Raw genomic sequence first — 20,801 nt, forward strand, 5'->3', positions numbered from 1 at the left:
CCTGCAGCAAATTCTACAGTAATGAATAAAAATACATAGACTTCCGTTGTCTCAAATACTTCTTCTTGGGCTATTCTTTTGTTTGTGGAAGTTGCTTAATAGAATATGTGTAATAGCAACTTAATGTCATAGATAATGTGTGTCTGAAAAATGCTGAGAAGCAATTGACAAGCTCTCAATTTTGGGGACCGTGAGCTTGATACAGTATGCATTGTAAGCTTCTCTTCAAGGTAATTTTTCCCCACTTGTACAAAAGGATCGTCATAAACCAGATATGTTGTATAAGAACAATATTTTTCACTAAGAAGTGTTCTTACTCAGATTTGAATGCAGATCCTGGAAAAGAAAATAATATTTATTTATTGTCCCACACTATAACTTGAGTTCGGTAATAATGATCTCTAGGTTAGATTAAACAAGTCATTTTTGATGTAGTATTTCATTTCATTAAAGGACTTCAGATTTTTAAGCTTTTGTGTGGAAGAGTTGTCTGGCGATATTGCAGAATTTTTGTTTCCTCAGACTTAGGGAACAAATTTATTGTCAAAGCATTTTAAAACTAGCACTGCATATCTTTGTTCCTGTTGATTACAATATTATTGTCAATATCTTTATTTAAATTAACACTTTTTTTTTTACCCCCCTTGCTGATCATTCAAGGAGGAAAAAAAAAGGGGGGGAGGAAAAAGAAGGGGGGAGGATAAAAAGCATTTCCATTTGCAGTGATAATTACAATTACACAAAAATGAACCGAGACGAAAACTGTCTGAAGTTACATGTTCCTTACTGGTGTGCATAAGTAACAGATGTATTGCCAAAGACATGGTGAATATTTTTAGACATTTAATCTTAACTCTCTGCTTAAATTTTGTAAAAATAAAGATACACTGAGAAATGAAATTAATGGTTTTGAAAAGCAAAAGGAAGTCAAATAAATGCAGAACTCTTAGTTTTCATTGAAACAATATTTGACTTTGATTCTTCCTCTGAATTTCAGAGAAATGGCAATGCTTTTGCATTAAACATTACAAGTATGATTTCCATTCTAAATGATGTGGAATACTAATGTAACTGGAAAGTGGTATGTTTAACACTGCTGTAAAATTAATGGGTTAAAGTGATATCTGTCAAAAACATTATGTGTCCCTATTTATTTCGGTTGTCTTTTCTGTGAAGATAGCTTAAGAAAAGTCAGTAGTAACTGTGGTGGCATTAGTGTTAAAAAGTAAGTGACACTCTGTATCATTTTAACCAGTAAAAGTGTAAAATCCCTGAATCTACAGTTAAGATGTTTCTGGTTAGAAAATAGTGGTTTTTTACAAATGTTTATGAAAAACCATAGCGTAATGGCACTGAGGTAAGTTTCTGTGTGTATCTTTAACTAGCCTACCAAGGAAATAGGGAGTGGTGGTGAGGATGGTACCAAACTGCTTGTTTCTGCTACCGTATGAACTTTTTCAGAATTCAGTTTCAGTGGAGTTTCTTAAAATATAAATATTACCATAAGGTTGCGGTGATTATTGTTCATGATTTATATTATGGGGCTCACAAACTTTTTTCGCTTGCATACTTTTATTGCTGCTTGCTTCCAGCTGCCAATGTCCATAGAAGGATACATTCATCTACTTGAGCAAAGTTTGTGCAAGTGTACCGCTGTTTGGGAATCTTTTGAAAAATCAGTCTCTATTCTGTCTTTCAGAATCTTATCTGTTCAGAGTGTGGAGATGAATTTACTTTACAGAGTCAGCTGTCCATACACATGGAAGAACATCGTCAAGAATTGGCAGGCAGTAGGATCCACAGCTGCAAGTCTTGCAAAAAGGAATTTGAAACTTCCTCGCAGCTAAAGGAGCATATGAAAACTCACTATAAAATAAGGTGACAATCACGGGGTTGTAACAAAATGAGCAGATGTTACTTTTATGGCGATAGCTGGGGGAAGCAAGAGTAGCATTTCCAGTCAGCAAAGTACCATGATTTATGCAGACCATTTCTTTTCTTCAGTATGCTGTTACGAAATGGCATTTGTTTTTTAAAACCTTGCTAAAGCAGGTGGTTATTTTTGGAGGCTTTTTTTTTGCTGTTTTTGTATTTAGGCACGCATACTACTAAGCATAGTTCCATCTCCTAGCTATTTGTAAACACAGGCAAAGTTTTTCTGATACAGAGTGCTTTTTGAAGTGTGTTTATGTGTGATTTTAAAGGCTAATAGCAGTACATTGAAGAAAATGTATACTAATTCTATGTAGCAGTTACTGTAATTGCAAAAATCTTAATACTTACCTTCTGCAAAGAAAGAAGTTGTTCCATGCAGTTTAATTGTCTTTTGCAGGTAGTCCTCACCACAACCTGCTGTGAGTTTCTTGTAAATCTGAAAAAGCACAAAATGAAGGGAAAAAACAGGCCTAATAAATGCTGTTCTTACTTTCGGTGAAAATTTGTTCTGTCCTTTCTTCCAGCTCTCTAGTTTGACTTTGCTTTTAGGAAGGTGACAATTACTTTAAGTTAGAAGAAAGAAAATCTTGTTTCTGTTGGTTTAGTTTATACATTAAGAAAGCCTAAGGTATTTGACAGGTGATCTTTTTTTAATCTTTACTCTGTTTCTATAAAAACAGATGGGAAAAATATATATTTAAAAATGAGGAATACTGGGTATTTCCAATTATTTTTATTAGTAGATGATGCAGGTTGTGAGATCTTAATAGTTGTGTTCCAGAAGGTTTAAAAAAGTGTTGTTGTACATTTCCATTTGCAAACTGAAAATTGAGGTAAAGTTGTTATGTTTCTGTTGAGTTATATAATAATACACAAAAAACGTTCTTGTTGTGGACATCTCCTATGTAAGTTAGGATGAATAAATAAAGAATGGATGAATGAATCTAATATGATGGCTGCAATTTTGAGTCATGCATGCTACATTCAGATATAAATGAGAGATAATCGCTTCACAATAATTTGTTTATTTTCATAAACGTGTATTATTTTTGGATTCAGAGCTTCCTTATATGAGATTCACCTTATTTATCAGTTCAGATGTAGAAACATGTTGCATTTCTATTCAAGAAACTACTGTCCATAATGGTGCTTTACTGTCCTTTCACCAGCAGTACCAATACAACCCATGTATGTGAGCCAGGTTAATGAACTGCATAAGTGATCCCGCTCCACGTTCTGTGTTTCAGTAGAAATGATTTTGAAAGGAAAAACGTGGACATTTTGATTTTTTAAAATTATTTATTATTTGACACAATCGTCTCATATTGTTCAGATGAACAATTAACATTTGACCTAGCCTATTTGATTGTATATAAAGTTCAAAAACATACATCAGTAGTTAAAAATCTTACTTTTTGATTCCTGCTTTTCATTGTAAAATAAGCTTCAGCAAATTTTTAGGATTTAAAATTATGAAGAGCCTTGTTCCCTTAAGTTTTTTTCATAAAATGGTTGCACTTTTCCTTCCCAAAAAGGTGTTTATTTTGTGTTTGAAACATTTGAATGGAAAACTATTATGAAGTTATAATTTAAATTTAGTATCTACCTTTTGCTAAAAAGAAAATGGTCATTATAACTCTAAATGAGGGAATATTTTAGAAGGTGATCTGATCTTGAAGGATTGTCCCTGCAATTGTTTCCAAATTGAATTTTATTTCCTTTATTAAAATGCCACAGCTTTAGTTGAAACAGATGTTGTTGCTCATCAGAGAGCATATTCTGATAATCAGGCTGGTCTAGAGCTGTCCTGAGATAGAAAGAAGAAGAGGTTCTAACATCTGTGATTTTCTCTCTCCTACTCTTCAGTCTTCAGTTGATTTTACTCTGGATACTTCAGTGAATTTTGATAAATATAATTAATATGTAAAAGTAAAATATATTACCCAAACTCTGTGCTTGCTCTGCAAGAGTATAAAAACAGTTTAAAAACACATGTAACATTTGAAGTAATTGGAAGGGAAAATGTGCTTTCCTTTAAATATACACTGAATATCTATGTTCTCTTAGAGTAGAAAGATGCGTCATTTGAGCAGAAGTTTAGTGATTTCCTGTGTTATGCATGGACTGTTACTCCCCTGCTATTTTTTGTATTGTTATACCAGCCTGTGTTTCAAGGTGGTGGTGTATTTTGCACATCTGCTCCACGTTAGCTAATTCTTATTTCTCACTTGTTCGGAAAAACACCAGGTATTTAAATTTGTATAATTTCAGTTGGCTTTAAGCAGTATTGACAAGCTGGATTACTGTATAGGTGTAAATACTCAGGCACTGTGGAAAATGTGGAGTGCTCTAGATACCACACTGCTTTCTGGTTTCACCTTCTTTAGCTGAGTTGTTGTAATGGTCTTTTAATATTCCCTAGGTTTCCGTTTTTTCTTTTTTTTTCCCAGCATAAAATTGGTTGTTTTTTCCACGTTGCTGTTTTTCAGCAGTCATTTAAATTTTGATTTGTAGAGAAATGAATTATGGGAGTTTATATCATCTGTTACCGTGTCTCTGTGGAGATTGTGATTTGTATTTGAGGAGCAGCGGTGAATATTTGGGTTGTTAAATTCTTAACCTGTTTTTGTTAGACCTCAGCAACTGCATTTGTGCTCTAGTTCATGAGATCTTCCTATTCTAATTAAGAACAAAAGTCTTGCTGTGTTCAGGCAAAAGAAATAAAGTGTCACAGAGTTGAAAGTTCCCACCAAAGTGGTAGTTGTGAAGTCATTGTATACTTCCAGCAGACTTTCACTACAGTAAAAATGTCTTGGAGAACCTCTAAGAAGTATCAATTTTATTACTGTAACAATAACTGTAAAATTGCTCCATTTACATTGTTCTTTTAGTATCATTAAAGAGTTTGTTTTTTAACTGTAACAGGTGATACTATACATTGCCATCAATTTTACACTCTGATAAAAAATGATGGGGTAAAATCAGCTTCTTCAAAATAATGTTTAATACTAAGATTAAGAGGATTTTATTTAAATTCCTTTTTTTTTTAAATGACAGGGTATCAAATACCAGATCTTATAACAGAAATATTGACAGAAGTGGGTTTACCTATTCCTGTCCTCACTGTGGAAAGACGTTCCAGAAGCCGAGTCAGTTAACACGACATGTTAGGATACACACAGGTAAGACTGTGGAAGCAATTATTTTAGTTTGCATTTGTTTCACAAAATTCAGTTAATCTGTGAAATGCTAAATATTTTTCTCTGAGTTGGGACTTGAAATAGCATTAATACATCTGGCTCATTAGATGCTGTTACCTGTTGGTAATTCCTTTGCATGACTCTTTCTTAGGAATCTTTTTGAGCTTTATAATTTAATTGTAAAACAGTAACACAAGAGGTCACCCTTGTACCTGCTTTAAAAGTTGCCTCAAAGTAATATCCAAAAGAAGTCATTGAAAATTAACTTTCTTATTTTAGAGTTTTGTATATATTTGATAGATTATTTTAGCTTATTCTAGTCAGAATTAAAGAAACAAGATTATAGTTGTTTGAGGACACTTTTCAAAAGCTTCAAAAAGTTCAAGAGCATTTATAGTTCTTTTGAAGAGTAAAAAGACATTTGTCTATTGGGAAACCAGAGACAGAAAATGTAGTCCCAATCTGCACATGACCGTAGGTCATTTTAAGTTCCAAGTAGCTTGCGAATATTCATTTAATTTGTGAAGTATGAATTTAATTACTTCAAATCTGCAGACAATCTGTCTGGCATCCAATTGCTTGAGGTACTGTAAAATATGTAGGAAAGAAGAACTTGTCTTTAAAGAATTTAGAATACTTAAGTCTTTAATTGTTAAAAGAGCATGTCTGTGCTACATGTACAGCATTACATTAGTGTCTTAATTGCAATACTTTTTTGTTCATCGCTATTAATTTCAAGCGCTTACACCCTTTGGGGAAAAAAAAAAATTAAGTCTCAGGGATTGCAATTCCCATACTAATAACTAAGTAATGAACCCCCCATTCCCCCTCCCAAATCTGTATTTTATTAAGTTATACTTGAGAAATACGGAAATTCCACATTTCCACACTAGAATTAAGATTTAGTTTTTATAATGAAATTTACTTAAATTGGCAAACTTAACCTGAAGCAATACTTCTCTGTGTCCAGCAGCAGCTATTAGTGGAAGCTAAGTCTTTTACCTATGAAAGCCCAATATGAATTTTGTCACTGTATTTCAAGAAGATCTGAATCAGTGTTCTGTATTTTAGTCTATATTTAAAAAATATAGTTAAAACCCACAGACCTTAAAACATCTTCAAAAGCCATAAGCAGCAGAACAGAAAATATATATTCCTTCAGAGTTGATACTATGTGAGTTATACGCTTGTAATCTATTTCAGAAAATAGCTGCTTTTATTTCAAACAATGTGGATTTAATTAAGAATTAATCATTTTAAATGAGATGTAATTATAGCTATATAATTAGAAGTCATATAAAAATATTCATTAAAACTGCTTTAGTGTGCATAATATTTAGCACATGCTAGTACTTACTGATGTAGCAGACATAATGTACAGCGTGTTCATAGTGTTTTTGCTATAGAAATATGCAGAGGCAAAGTGTTAAATGTTCTCAAGGTCCTGGAATTACCACAGCTAACCTGTTTCACTAAAAGAAAAAGAGTAGTACTGAGTTGACAGTGGAGATTTCCAGTAGTCAATTAAGATACATGGTTGTGAGAAACTGAACTTTGTTCTTAGTATCTGTGTGTTTACAATATGTAGCTTTGTAATATGTTAATGTGGTACTACTATGTTTCGTCACTTACAATTTCTGGGGAGTTCTTCATGGTTAACCTGTTCATGTACAAATAACTGTAAGTACGCACAGCACTGAGAACACCAAAATCGGGAAATAGTGACAGAGCGTTCCTGTAACAATATTGCCTAGATTTTCTTTAATGTTCAGTAGTAATATGAACATTCCAGGTTTTAAAATTATTTTTTGAGCAGGGCTGTACAATATCTCCTATAATAAAAACCATTATTTTATTGCACGTTTTCAGTAAAGAATGGTTGTAAAGAATGAATAGCTATTATTATTTATTGAGGAGCGGAAACTATAGGACATCTTTTGCAGTGTTGCTGTAAGACTTTTTGATTTTAGGCTAAATAAAAGTTTCAGTTTTTGGCTCTTAGTTATTTATTACTGTCCATTCCACCCTCTGCTCCCCCATTTGTTTCTGTGCAGGTATATGCATTTTATAGGATTTGGTGTAAAAGACTGGGGTGTGTGTGTTTGGTTTTTCTTTTCTTTTCCCCTTTTTCTTTTCCTCCAGTGGTTTTGCATAGGAACTTCTGAGATCTTCCAAACCACAAGTTGAGGGAAGCTGTTCTAAATAATTATTTCATACAAGTTTCATTTATTTTACGCATTTTAGCTGATCGTCATCAGCTAGGTCATAAAAGTTTTTCACAAAGCTACATCTTTATCAGAGTAGATGCTGAGATTGGTGGTCGAGGTAAACAATTTCGTTGTCAAAACACATAATAACATATGTTTCTGTGTTTTTGTGTGTGTATGTACAGATATCTTTATGCAGTATTTTATTTTAACTGATACATTTTTTCATTTAGGTACAGAAAACTACTAATGTGTATTTAAAGCCCCTTACCCCACATGCTCCTTTTCTTCCCTTCCAGGTGAAAGACCTTTTAAATGCAGTGAATGTGGAAAAGCCTTTAACCAGAAGGGGGCATTGCAGACCCATATGATCAAGCACACTGGTGAAAAACCCCACGCTTGTGCCTTTTGTCCTGCAGCCTTTTCTCAGAAAGGCAATCTTCAGTCACACATACAGAGAGTTCATTCAGAGGTAAATACAATTATTCATGAAGTGGTTGATGCTAATATACTGCTTATTTCATTTTCAGTATTTAAATTATCCTGTTTGCTATTCCTATGCTCTCTGGTGCTTTCTGCAGCCAATATAGATTTACTGCTGTAGTATAGATTCTAGTTTGTTGGTTTTACCTGCAAGCTTTCCTAAAATAGCTTAATATGAATACATGTATACTTAGGATAAGTAGCAAAACCTTCATTTACTGTTGTCTTTTCAGTACATTGATAGATTAATAAATTATTAGTGATTTTAGGTGGATAAAAATGTATCTGTGTCAGTCTTGGGAGAATGAGGGCTAGAATCAGATGAAAGTAAGCCAAAAGCAGCAAAGCAGAAAATGGAGAAAAATTTCAAGGCCAAACAGCAACCCACTAACTCCATCATAGAGCATACTTGCAATTTGTCTTTGAAGTATGTATCTTACAGGCTTTTTCAGAGGTTTTTCAGTTACAGGTAGAAGAAAATTACAAAATAAGATAAAAAATATTGTCTCAGACCTCTTTATGCGGATTTTTTCCTTCTTCTTTGTGACAGACAATTTTTAAGATTCAGAAGGTGCTGCTACAATAATGTAGTATAATCTTCTGAGCAACATTGGCTGTACAACTTTGTTCAGTAATTTCCTTGCTGACTTTAGTGATTTGTGGTTGGAAATACCCATAGAAAGAGACCTAGTTTTGATTTGGAAGGTATAAACTGATAGAGGCAGCTTTTTTTTCCTCTTCTCTTTTTTTTCCTGCATGCAGAATATCATATGTGCTCTCACTCTTTCCCCTAACTCTGTCTGAGATTTGCTTTCTTGTTTTCCATTTTTGTGTTACAGCGATAGATCTTATTTATTGGATTCTTTTTTTACTAAGGATCCTTTTCATGTGTTAGAGTTTCTTACTTTTAGGATATGGTCCTTCATTGAATATGTCAGTGTTTGATATTATGCTTAATTATATTAAATCATATGTTTACATTTCATATGACAGTGTGTGACTAGTCTTCCTCAATGATCGCAGCTCCCTATATGTGATAGCTTTTGCTACGTAAAAAAAATGCACCAACATTAACTTCATAATTTGCATTGATTTTTTTTCAATATTACAAGATTGTTTGGGATCAAGCCAAAAATATTTTTTACTTTTTTCTCTGTTACTCTGTTTTTCTGTAAGGGGAAAAAAACACACCCCAAAACCAAAAAAACCCACAAAACCAAAAAGCCAACAAAAAACCCTCAGAAAATTGTGGGGTAAGGGACTTTAAATGCTGCCTCTTGATCATGTTTTATGCTGTGTTTCGTGATCCTGAGCCTACATTTTAGTTACTGCTTTGGATCATTTGTTGATTTTTTTTTTTTTTCTTCTTTCTTGCTGTCACTGTTTCCTTCAAGACTGCGTGCAGAACTCTATTAATTCTTCATTTTATCCTGAGACAGTCACAAAATAACGTTACAGGTGATAATGAAACAGGTTGATTCTCACTTTGTATATCGCTGTTTAGTTGTACCTGTATTTTATTAGTTGATACCTCCTTCTGAAAGTCTTGTTACCAGTTTAAGCTAACGTCAGAAAATACAAAATTCCATACTATATTGCAAGCAGCTTGTTTTCTTTTGAAGACTTTGTTGTTCCCTACATATTGAAAGTACTACATTGGTTCTTACTGCTATGTGATAGACTGAGGAGGAGGGAGAAGTGAGGATGGTTGGAATCTGCAAATTCAGCTGCTTTAATTACCTCAACCCCTTGGCCTGAAAGTCCCAAACAAGTTGCTGCTGATCACTTTCTCATCCTTTGTGTTCAAGTTCAGTTCAAACTATATAGTAAACTTCTCTACCCTTCACTGTGTTGTTTTTTTGGTGGTTTGTTTTTTTTGTTTTTTTTTTTTCCCCCATGCAGTCCCTATGGCCTTTGGCCCAATTTATCGTGCCTTCATTTTACTTTGACCCAAAAAATGGATTTTATTTTTTCTTGGAAATTTATAAAAGATACGTTTGAAAAAGTAAACAGAAGAGAGCCAAAATTTGAAGATAAATTATCTGCGTTTTTTCTCTTATTTCCAAACTTCCATTTGTATTATGTATGATGTTACATCTTCAGGCACATCTTAATTGATAAAGTTGCATTTTGGTTTTGTTTCTAAGTGTATAATGGTAGGAAATTGTAAAAAGGGAAAAGTCTGAGGCCTCATTTGCCAGATGACATTTGTTTTGCTCTCTGGTGCTTCCCAACGTTGAGAAGTGGTAATAGGAGATGACAGTCATGCACGTAGATTACAGTTGACTTGATATTCGAGACATACCAGACTGATTCTATAACTGGATATCAGTATCTTGGAAAAATAAACCGTTTTAGCTCTCATAACCCCATAGTACATTTGTTATGTGGATAAATAATGAAAAATACAAAATTTGGTAGATTTAGGGAAAAATTACTTAATTTTTTTTCTTTTATTGAAGGTGAAGAATGGCCCTACATACAACTGTACAGAATGTAGCTGTGTCTTCAAAAGCTTGGGTAGCTTAAATACACATATTAGCAAGATGCACATGGGTGGTCCACAGAATTCTGCTAGCTCTTCGACAGATGTATCTCATGTTACAGCGGTAAGCTTTGCTTGTTATATTGTTAAAAGGCTTCAAGAGTTTAATTAGATCTATATCTTAATTCCAGTAATTATTCAGATAAGTTGGAACTAAAAGACCTGTAGCTGTTTTTTGTCTTTTTAAAGTTTGTGTCATTTTTGGAATCAATTTGCGTTGTTAAATATTGGCAGAATGTAAACTGGCCAAGTATATGCAAAAAAAGGATTTACAATTTGGGGGTTTAGATGAAAATACAACATTTTATTCTACAACTAAGTAAAATATAATTCTGGTGCTTACAGACTATGTGTGGAGGAAAGGTTTTCTCCCCAGATAACATAAAAATAATTATGAAGTTTTGCTGGAACAATGAAATACGGAACTATTCAAATTATATATTAGTTTTAACCCATTTTCAGAAATTGTTTGTATAATTCTAGTCCATATAAAGACATAGTGGAGTCGTCTTCTGAGTATTTCTGATAACTTGTTTTAAATGTTAGCCTTTTATTTGACAGATCATAAAGGAAAAATCTTAGCTTTATTGGAAGCACTGAATGTTGTTTGTTTTTTTTTCTTTACCAAGATACAAGAAGCTAAATTTCAGAAAATGCTTCTGGTTTCATAAGACTATTTTATTTTTTGAGCCAGTGCAAATTTAACGTATCATAGTACATTTTTTTCTCTTTGACTAGAACTACCTTTTCTACCTTTATTCCCCTCTGTTTCGCATCATTTCCAACTTTTATGCTTTAAAGGTCAATGGATGACAAGTAATATCAGACTTTGAAGAGGAGGGTTAAAATTTGAAGTCCTAATTTCATTATGCAGCTGTATCTTGTTGAAAAAGAACGTCTAGTAGTGGTGTTTGGAGAACCATTTTTCTTTTTTAGATTTCATAAAGTTTTTTTGTATGGCAGATGCTATTTGTCTCTTCAGGTTAGCTAAAAGAAAAAAAAAAACACTAATGTGTCCTATTTGCTTGCAAGTACATATAATCTCTGTCTTTTTGTACATCTACATTCACAAGCCTAATCTTAAAGCAGAATGGAAAAGGATTCCTTCATACTACCTCATGTTTGCTTTCCCTGTCCAGCGGTGTTTTTCTTGTTTTGGTTTGCTTGAGTATTTTGCATTTGCATTGTGTATTGATATTACAGAAGTCTGTTGTTATCTTTGCTGCATGCCTACTTCTCTGCTTGCATGAAGGAGGGGAAAAATAAAGAATACCTCCATAAAATAGTAAAAGCAAAATGGGAGAGAAAATTTTCTTTCTAGAAACAGATACCAAGAAGTTTAACAAGGAAGAACAAAGATAACTGACATGTCAGTTGCATGTTAAGAGTATTACACTTTCTATTTTTAATTTTATATCTGAAACTGCAGAGATTTAATGATTGATTTATTGATTTTTATTGCTATAGAAAGATGGTACATTCTTAGATTAGCACTAGCATTCTTGTATTAGAACTGACTTCTTCATTCTGCTCAAAACTTGCAGAGCTTCTTTAACAACAAATCTCCAGTATAATAATTCTGTTCTGAAGTTTGCGATCAGTCTCTGTCGTCCCTTGTTATATACCTGGGGATGAACAATGATTATGTCCTTAATACAAGTTCCAAAAGTTGAAGTCTCCTGAAGTGCTGTGCTACCAAAGAATGCATTCTTCTGTGATACATGAGTACATCTTGTAAAATATGCTCAGTGTAAGGTGGTTGTCTTTGGCTGCATCAGTGCTTGTAGCTAAGGTATTGGTTTCTGTAACTTGTGTTTATTTAATGTATATAAACTGTGAAGCAACATTAATGATTCTAGGTACTGTTGTGTCTCTTCCGTAGTCTTATTTTTTCTGTCCCTAGTCTCCATACTGTAGGAAAATGAACTGTGCTACTTTTATGCGTGATATTAGCCATTTTTTCTTCTTTTTGTACAAAGGCTTAAAATACTTTATTTTCATTTCTTTGTAGGACTCTGTCACCCAGCCTTTAACAGCATCCCCTGCTAATCTTTTGCAACCTGTTGATAACAAATGGAAGAATGTAAGTGTACAGTTTTCGTCATATTTTTGTGTCAAGACTAAAAGTGGGAGAAACTTCACAGAATTTTGTAAGCTTTCATTTAACTTGTGGAAAAGGATATGGAATGGTCCTCTGTGATAAGTTGATCAACTAATACGTGAAGGCAAACTTCTTGGTGAATGCAGCTGGTTATTTAGGAATGGAACAGGTCTTGAATGAATTATATTCCCTCGTTGATGGTACGGTCATGATTTTGCACATAATTCTGTTCATTAGGTCTTCAAAATGGAGGCAAATACTCTCCTGTATAAAAAGACCAGAGGACAGTAAGGACTCTCATAAATACTGGATTATCCTGCCCCTCTGACTTGACTTCACAGGGATACCATGGTTTGGGTGGAGAGGGAAGAAGCTGTGTTGGTGCTGGTTGAGTTGGTTGGAATTGAGGCAGCAGGGGAACCGTGGGGCTCAGGAGGAGCCCGTGGAGCCGGGGAAGGACGATGCAGGGCTCGCTTTCTGGAACCCCATAGCAAGCAGTCTTGATGTACAGGCAGGCAGGTCTTGATGTGCCAGTCACAGTGAGAGCATTAGCGTGTTTCGTTGCAGCTATGTGGCATGTTGTTTGTCAGCTATAGGTTGCAGTATGGTATCTTAATGACAGGCTAATTTGACTTGCATTCCCCCCTTCCTAACTTCAGCCACTGATTACCTTCTCATGAACTAGAAGCCACAAAACCAAGGACTAAGAAATGTGGCAGTGTTGCTTTAAAGTCACCATAACCAGTCTATCCACTTTCTTTTTATCTTTTACTGTGAATTCAGTGTTCCAGGACCAGTTAACTTAAAGCTGAACAGAACTGATTTATTACTAGTATTTGCTGTATTAAATAAATAGTCATGCTATTTCTTATAAGACTTTAAAAAGTATTAAAAACGGCTGTTCTTCAAAAGCAGTTTATTTTAAGTAAAATTTCATTTTTTTCACCAATTGAAATTATTTTTCTTGGTAAGGGGTGGTATCAGAGGTGATGCCTGGTTTTTAGGGAGGGCTCTGTGTGTGTGTGTGTGTGTGAAAGCACAGGTCTGAAAAGAAGATAATCATCAATTGTGCCACATTGTGTGGTTCCCTGTACTTGATGCAGAGTGCCAGGTTTTTCCCCAGTGAGAGGTGCCAGTTGGGAGCAATGGATCCCATTGCCCCCTTCTCCCAGAATTGTCTGGTGCTCTTGGCTACCAAGTGGGAGAACTGGTCCAGTTCCATCCTTAGTGTCTTCAAACCTGTTTCTTCTCCAGAGAATGACTTAGTAACTGCTGAGCCACCAAGCAGTTTAAGTGTGAACCTTTACAGAGTCAACTTCAGCTTACGTGTAGTGGATCTAGGAAACCAAGCAAGGAGAAGCCCAACTTTCTAGTCTAGCAGTTAGAGCAGAAACCTGAATTCTCCTTCCTCTTGCTTGGGTACCTTCTATTTTTACAGTAGTAACTATATACTGTAACATGTATGGGAATCTTGTGGAAAGGGAATGCATGGCATCACCTCAAAACTAATGCAGACAGACCTCAATGCTAAGGTGAATCAACAGCTATTTTGTTACGTGTTTTCAGATATTCCTCCTTTGATGTACTGTCTGCTTGTTTCTGTGCCTTCAGACCCATGGCCTGCTTGTTTTATGTGCAGTTGCTGTTCATTTGTTGAACTAGGATATAGGCTCAGATTCCTCCATGGGACTGTACCATGTATCACACATGCTTTTAAGAAAATGTATAGGTACTTTTATTTAATGTTGGCTTTTTGGTAAATAGAGCTAATTGCATCCTTAATGAGTCTTCCTTCTTGTAATGGAGGTGATAAAAAGCAGGGATATGTTTTGTCTTTTCAAATAGAATGGCGTACTAAAAATAACGTGAGGCACCATGAGTGATTTTTAAAACTTTCTGAGAGAACTTGTAAAAGAGGTGTGCAGGGAATCACCACTGTTACTGTGTTTCTGATGGAGTCCCTTGGAAATTAATTCTTGACTCTACTTAATATTTTATCAGTGACCTGGGAGGAAATATAAAAACAACACGGATCAGGATGATACAAAGATTGAGGTAATTTATGAAGAGGACAAATCACTGATACAGAGTGATCTGGATTTCTTGGTGAGCTAGGTGTACCAAGCAATAGGTGTTCTGATATGGCCAAGAATAAAATCACATATAGAAGAATGGGAAAAGTAGGCCATATTCACAGGATAGGAGTTTTCAAGGATTTTTAAATTCCCCTTATAAATAAGGATGGAAGAGGTAATAATTGATATATCAGCTAAAAGTTAGGTTTTCCTTGCCTGGAAAGATCAGTTTTGGTCTTTTTATTTAGAGAAGAAACTTTGCATAGAAATGAAAAGTTTGTATGTCCTCTGTATTTCATTCTGGAAATTTTTGCTTTTGTCAGTTGTCTGTTTATAGTGTTCGCTGTTCATGAACTGTATCCAAAATACAGGAGGAAGCAGAGCCATCAGCATTCTTGAAGTATGATATGATGCGTTTTATTATTGAAGAGATTCAAGGTGCATTATCTATTTTGCACATCAGATAAAATATTTAAGGATGACTTGTTCTGCTGTTTTGAAGAAAAGTGAAAAATCTGTAATCTCTAATAGAGAAGAGAAAAAACGTTTCGAGGGTTGAAGCTAGACAAATTCACACTTTGAAATAAAGTATGGAATTTTAGTGTAGATAATTTACTGTTGGAGCAACTTGTTGAAGTTGGATAGCAACAGAAAAAGTTACCACAATAAATTACTTGATTTAAAGAACTGCTATAACTTCTGTACAGTTACTTTACTTGAAGGAGTAATTCACTCAGAGCAGTCACGCGGTCTGTGTTACACAGCAGATCAGACAGACTAAGGGTGATCACAAGGTCCACTATTCAAATTGAACAAATGTGGAATTATGAAGTAGTAATAAAACACTTAATTCTCTATGCTATTTTTAAAATCGGTTATTGAAGCGAGACCTACAAAGAGATCTCTGAAACTTTTTATAATGAACAGGATATCTTAATAGTAATGGTAACAAACTTCATACATGTGCATATGTATATATTCTTCTTCAAAAAAGATAACCTCCATGAGACTGTATAGAAACTGCTGTATAATATGTGAACACACTGGCTAAATACATGTAATACTGACTGTAATTTTCATGTCAAAGATGATGTTGAGCAGTTCCTTCATTAACAGGTTTTTTTTTTTTTTCCTCTTGCTAAAGCCTGGGAGAATTTTATTGACTTTTTAGTGTAGGCTTCCTGCTCTACTAAAGAGCTTCCCTGCATTCTGTTACAAGAAAATGAATGATCTCTATAAAGAGCTGTTACACTCTTTAGCAAAACATTTTGCTTCAGTTCCTGTTTATTGCAATGAAAATGGCATATAGTGTGTTTTATTTTGTAAAATACATATTGAAATGTTTATAGTACTTTTCCTAAATTGGAATCTGAAGAGATGGAGTCTTTGCACCTGTCCCACTGCTGAGGTGAAAAAAGATGAACTAATGGTTAAATCAGCAAAATAGCAAGTGCGATTCTCGCATGCATGCAAGAGAAATAAGGGATTGTTTTATATCGTCTCATGAGAAGGCATTAAGAATACTTCATCAAATTCACAGGACATAACTTGAGTCAAGCTAATTTTTCTTAATATATTTCTTTGTAACCATCCTCAAACACGATGACAGTGTCATTTTAACTGTTCAGTGTAATGTGTCAGTATAAAGAAAATCTAATGGGAGTTTTCAGATTGGAGGAAATATTACACACGTGAAGCCTAAGATTACTCTTTGTTCAAAATGATGTGAAAGAAGATAGCATTTTATATATATATGTGTGTGTGTGTGCGCGCACCTGGAAGTGATTATTTTTAGAGAACAGAAGTGAATATTAGAATCAAATATCCAGTGTGTTCTAAGAAACCGGATTATGGGGCTAGCCATTATATAAATACATATTTCTCTTTTCTGCAGTAAAATAAATGATTGAAAGCAGTTGTTTCAGTAATGATATACTTACGCAGTCTATTTGTTATAAGAAAGAGAAGTTCATAAATGAAGGAAAAGAGAGGGAGTCTTTATTTCTGATCTTAAAAAGAAATACCAAGGATTTTTATCACTTTTTCTTCATATTTGTTACTAAGGTAGCCTAAGATACAAATATTAAATCAAAGATTAAGAAACTTGATTTTTAGGGTTTTTTTTAGTATTTTCACACAGCTCCGTGTGTATTTAAATTTTTAGAGTTTAAAGAGATTCCTCTAAAGCTAAGAGATTTAGAAGATTGAAAGTTGAAGGGATTTTTTCCCTTAGTTAGTAGTTTGATTGTTCTGAAAGGTTTTGATGTAACAACACAAATAAATCTCAACTAATAGAAGGTTATTTTTCCAAAGGACTTGCTTTAGTTAAATGTGAACTTTAAAAAGACAACCATGTCAGTGCTGTTTATTTGTTTTGGAATTACTTTTCATGTGGCCTCTACATGTGGAATTCAGTGATTGATCCCTGTGTTTTGTAAACTGGTTGAAGGTTCAGTAGTTATGATAAACTTAATTCAAGCTGTAAGCTTACAGTTACACAGCTTGGGAAGAACTCCAGAAAAGGGGTATACAGAAGCAATTCTTTAGTGGAGTGAGCAGACCTTGAATGACAGCTCTGTATTTTGCTTATGTCTTATACAAGTGGACATCCTTGTAGTGGACAGTTAACAGACATTTCAGACAAGGGAGCCGAACAGGTGTTCATATATGCTTTTCATCTTCCTTTACAAATGTACTGCTGTATATTTCAGGCCACGCATTTTCGGTCTCCACTTCTTCAACAGACAGAAAACCAGGTGTCTTCAGCTACTGCACATCAAGGTCAGCAGGCTGTAACTGATGTCATCCAGCAGCTCCTTGAGTTATCAGAACCAGGTCCTGTAGAAAATAACCAGCCTCAACAACCTGGTCAACAGCTCAACATTGCAGTGGGAATCAATAGAGATATTTTGCAGGTAAGAGCTGTGCGTGAGAAGAGCTTTACATTTCAGTGGTTTCTTTCTCGTCGTTTTTATTTTAGTGAAATTTGTTCTCAGTATTTTCAGTGATAGCATTCCTTCTGCATTTCTAAATGATTTATCAGTCAAGGAAGAACTGTAGAGATCTACTGAACGGGTATGGAATGCACCAAGATATATTTTTGTATAGTCTTACAAAAGCAAGGTTATAAATATCGATTACATGACGTAGAAGAAAGCTTTAAGTGCACACACCCATACATGGATATTTTATTGATCCCTTGGCTTTTTTTTTTCCTGTTGCCTAGAAGCGGCTTGTGGCATATCCTTAAGTTATGCCGTGCTTAAAACATGATGACATTTAGGAGGGGAAAATATTTTTATCTGGTTAAAAAATGAGAATGCATACAGGGCCTTTATCCTGTTCTAATTAATAAGAGCTATTTGAATATTTCCTATTTGTGCAAGAAAATTCCTTCCTGGGTCAACCAATGTTTTGTCTAACCCATTATTCTGTTCTTGATACTGGCAGCAGAAGATGCTATGTAACAGAAGAGATGCAGGGCAGTAATTCAGCTGTCTATGCTTGTTCTGCAGCCTCCACCACATAATGGAACAGGGCAGAGAATATTCTTCTTTAGTATTGGTGGTAGCCTGCTAACCTTTAAGCTATTTTTTCATCTCTAGTCTTTTAAGTACCAATTAAACTTCTTTTTGGAAGACCTGAATGTTTGTTGTGGTTTAACCTCAGTCGGCAACTGAGCACCACACAGCCGCTTGCTCACTCCGCCCCCCTGTGGGATGGGGGAGAGAATCGGAAGAGTAAAAGTGAGAAAACTCATGGGTTGAGATAAAAACAGTTTAATAATTGAAACAAAATACTACTAGTAATAATAATAAGAAGGATATACAAAGCGAGTGATGCACAATGCAGTTGCTCACCACCCACCGACCGATGCCCAGCCAGTCCCCGAGCAGCGGCCCCCCCGGCCAGCTTTCCCCAGTTTATGTACTGAGCATGACGTCACATGGTATGGAATGTCCCTTGGGCCAGTTTGGGTCAGCTGTCCTGGCTGTGCCCCCTCCCAGCTTCTTGTGCACCTCCAGCCTTCTCAGTTGGTAGAGCATGGGGAGCTGAAATGTCCTTGGCTAGCGTAAGCACTGCTTAGCAACAACTAAAACATCGGTGTGTTATCAACATTATTCTCATCCTAAACCCAAAACACAGCACTGTACCAGCTACTAGGAAGGAAATTAACTCTATCCCTGCCGAAACCAGGACAGTATCCACCCCTTGTTCTATACCATCTATGTCATGCCCAGGCCCCCACTTTCCAATACATTCCCATTAATCACCACCCCTTTTCCTGTTTTGTGATATATATACACATAGATATAATTCCCGTAGTCTATGGGCCATCCCTCTAAAATGTTCAGTGAGTTCATTTAGTCCATGACTTTGGGCTCCATCTGTCGTAATAATCTTCCAGGGCAGGAAAGATGGAGATGGTATGTGGTGTTGGATTGTTTCATTTTGAAGTCAGTTCTGGTACCATCATCACTGTGCTTTACTTGGTTTCACTGAAGTGCATTCTTCATTAATCTGGGTGATTCTTATTGTAATATCATTGGTATGGCATATAATATTATGTAGCACTTAACATCACATAGTTCAGATCATTGGCTATTCTCAAAATCAAATCCCCTTGAGGTACACATCGGACTTCCCCATCCTTCTGCATTATCCACCAAGTGCACCCAGGTCCTTGAGCAAAAGCAATCCCACGGATGGGTTTGCCTTTGCCCGAGGCAGGAATAACCCAGACTGTCTTCCCGAACGTATTTTTTATGTGCACTACAGGGACTTTATTCCCATCTACAGTACGTAAAAGTTCTGACTGGGCAGGGCCAGCTCGATTGGCAGATCCCTGAGTGTTGACTAACCAGGTGGCCTTTGCTAAATGTGTATCCCAATGTTTGAATGTCTCGCCACCCATTGCTCTCAGCGTATTCTTTAACAGTCCATTGTATCGTTCAGTTTTCCCAGAGGCTGGTGCATGATAGGGGATGTGATACACCCACTCAATGCCGTGCTCTTTGGCCCAGGTGCCTATGAGGTTGTTTCGGAAATGAGTCCTGTTGTCTGACTCCATTCTTTCTGGGGTGCCATGTTGCCGTAAGACTTGCTTTTCAAGGCCCAGGATAGCGTTCCGGGCAGTGGTATGGGGCACGGGATATGTTTCCAGCCATCCGGTTGTTGCCTCCACCATTGTAAGCACGTGGCGCTTGCCTTGGCGGGTTTGTGGGAGTGTGATACAATCGATCTGCCAGGCCTCCCCATATTGATATTTCAGCCATCATTCTCCACACCAGAGAGGCTTTAACTGCTTGACTTGCTTGATTGCAGCGCATGTTTCGCATTCATGGATAACCTGTGCAATAGTGTCCATGGTCAAGTCCACCCCTTGATCACGAGCCCATCTGTATGTTGCATCTCTTCCTTGGTGACCTGAGGTGTCATGGGCCCAATGAGCTAGAAATAATTCACCCTTATGTTGCCAGTCCAGATCCACCTGAGCCACTTCAATCTTAGCAGCCTGATCCACCTGCTGGTTGTTTTGATGTTCTTCAGTGGCCCGACTCTTGGGTACGTGAGCATCTACGTGACGGACTTTTACAGCCAGGTTCTCTACCCGGGAAGCAATATCTTGCCACAATGCGGCAGCCCAGATGGGTTTGCCTCTGCACTGCCAATTGCTCTGCTTCCATTGCTGTAACCACCCCCACAGGGCATTTGCCACCATCCATGAGTCAGTATAGAGATAGAGCACTGGCCACTTTTCTCGGTCAGCAATGTCTAAAGCCAGCTGGATGGCCTTTACTTCTGCAAATTGGCTCGATTCACCTTCTCCTTCAGCAGTTTCTACAACTTGTCGCATAGGACTCCATACAGCAGCTTTCCACCTCCGATGCTTTCCCACAAGACGACAGGACCCATCAGTGAACAGGGCATATTGCTTCTCATTTTCTGGTAGTTCATTATGCATTGGGGCCTCCTCAGCACACGTTACCTCCTCCTCTGGCGATACTCTGAAATCTTTGCCTTCTGGCCAGTCCATGATCACTTCCAGGAGTCCTGGGCAACTGGGGTTTCCTTTTCGAGCCCGTTGTGTGATCAGTGTGACCCACTTACTCCATGTAGCATCAGTTGCATGATGTGTACAGGGGATCCTCTCTTTGAACATCCAGCCTAGCACCGGCAGTCGGGGTGTCAGGAGGAGCTGTGCTTCAGTGCCGATCCCTTCCAAAGCAGCTCGAACCCCTTCATGTGCTGCCA

General features: G+C 36.2%; 1 protein-coding gene across 5 annotated transcripts in view; it reads left to right on the top strand.

Annotated features, from left to right (window-relative positions):
* ZNF236 (zinc finger protein 236) overlaps positions 1-20,801 on the top strand; it is a 96,104-nt gene that overhangs the window by 16,838 nt on the left and 58,465 nt on the right. For 4 of the 5 annotated variants that reach the window (XM_076330103.1, XM_076330102.1, XM_076330099.1 and 1 more), the window contains 6 exons: positions 1,700-1,878; positions 4,993-5,117; positions 7,642-7,814; positions 10,288-10,434; positions 12,382-12,453; positions 17,258-17,461. In XM_076330103.1, the coding sequence (XP_076186218.1) occupies positions 1,700-1,878; positions 4,993-5,117; positions 7,642-7,814; positions 10,288-10,434; positions 12,382-12,453; positions 17,258-17,461 (900 nt within the window). The remainder of the gene's footprint in view (positions 1-1,699; positions 1,879-4,992; positions 5,118-7,641; positions 7,815-10,287; positions 10,435-12,381; positions 12,454-17,257; positions 17,462-20,801) is intronic. The other variant, XM_076330100.1, reaches the window with a different exon arrangement.

This window comes from Aptenodytes patagonicus, chromosome 2 (genome assembly GCF_965638725.1).
Source record: "Aptenodytes patagonicus chromosome 2, bAptPat1.pri.cur, whole genome shotgun sequence".
Taxonomy (NCBI): Eukaryota; Metazoa; Chordata; class Aves; order Sphenisciformes; family Spheniscidae; genus Aptenodytes; species Aptenodytes patagonicus.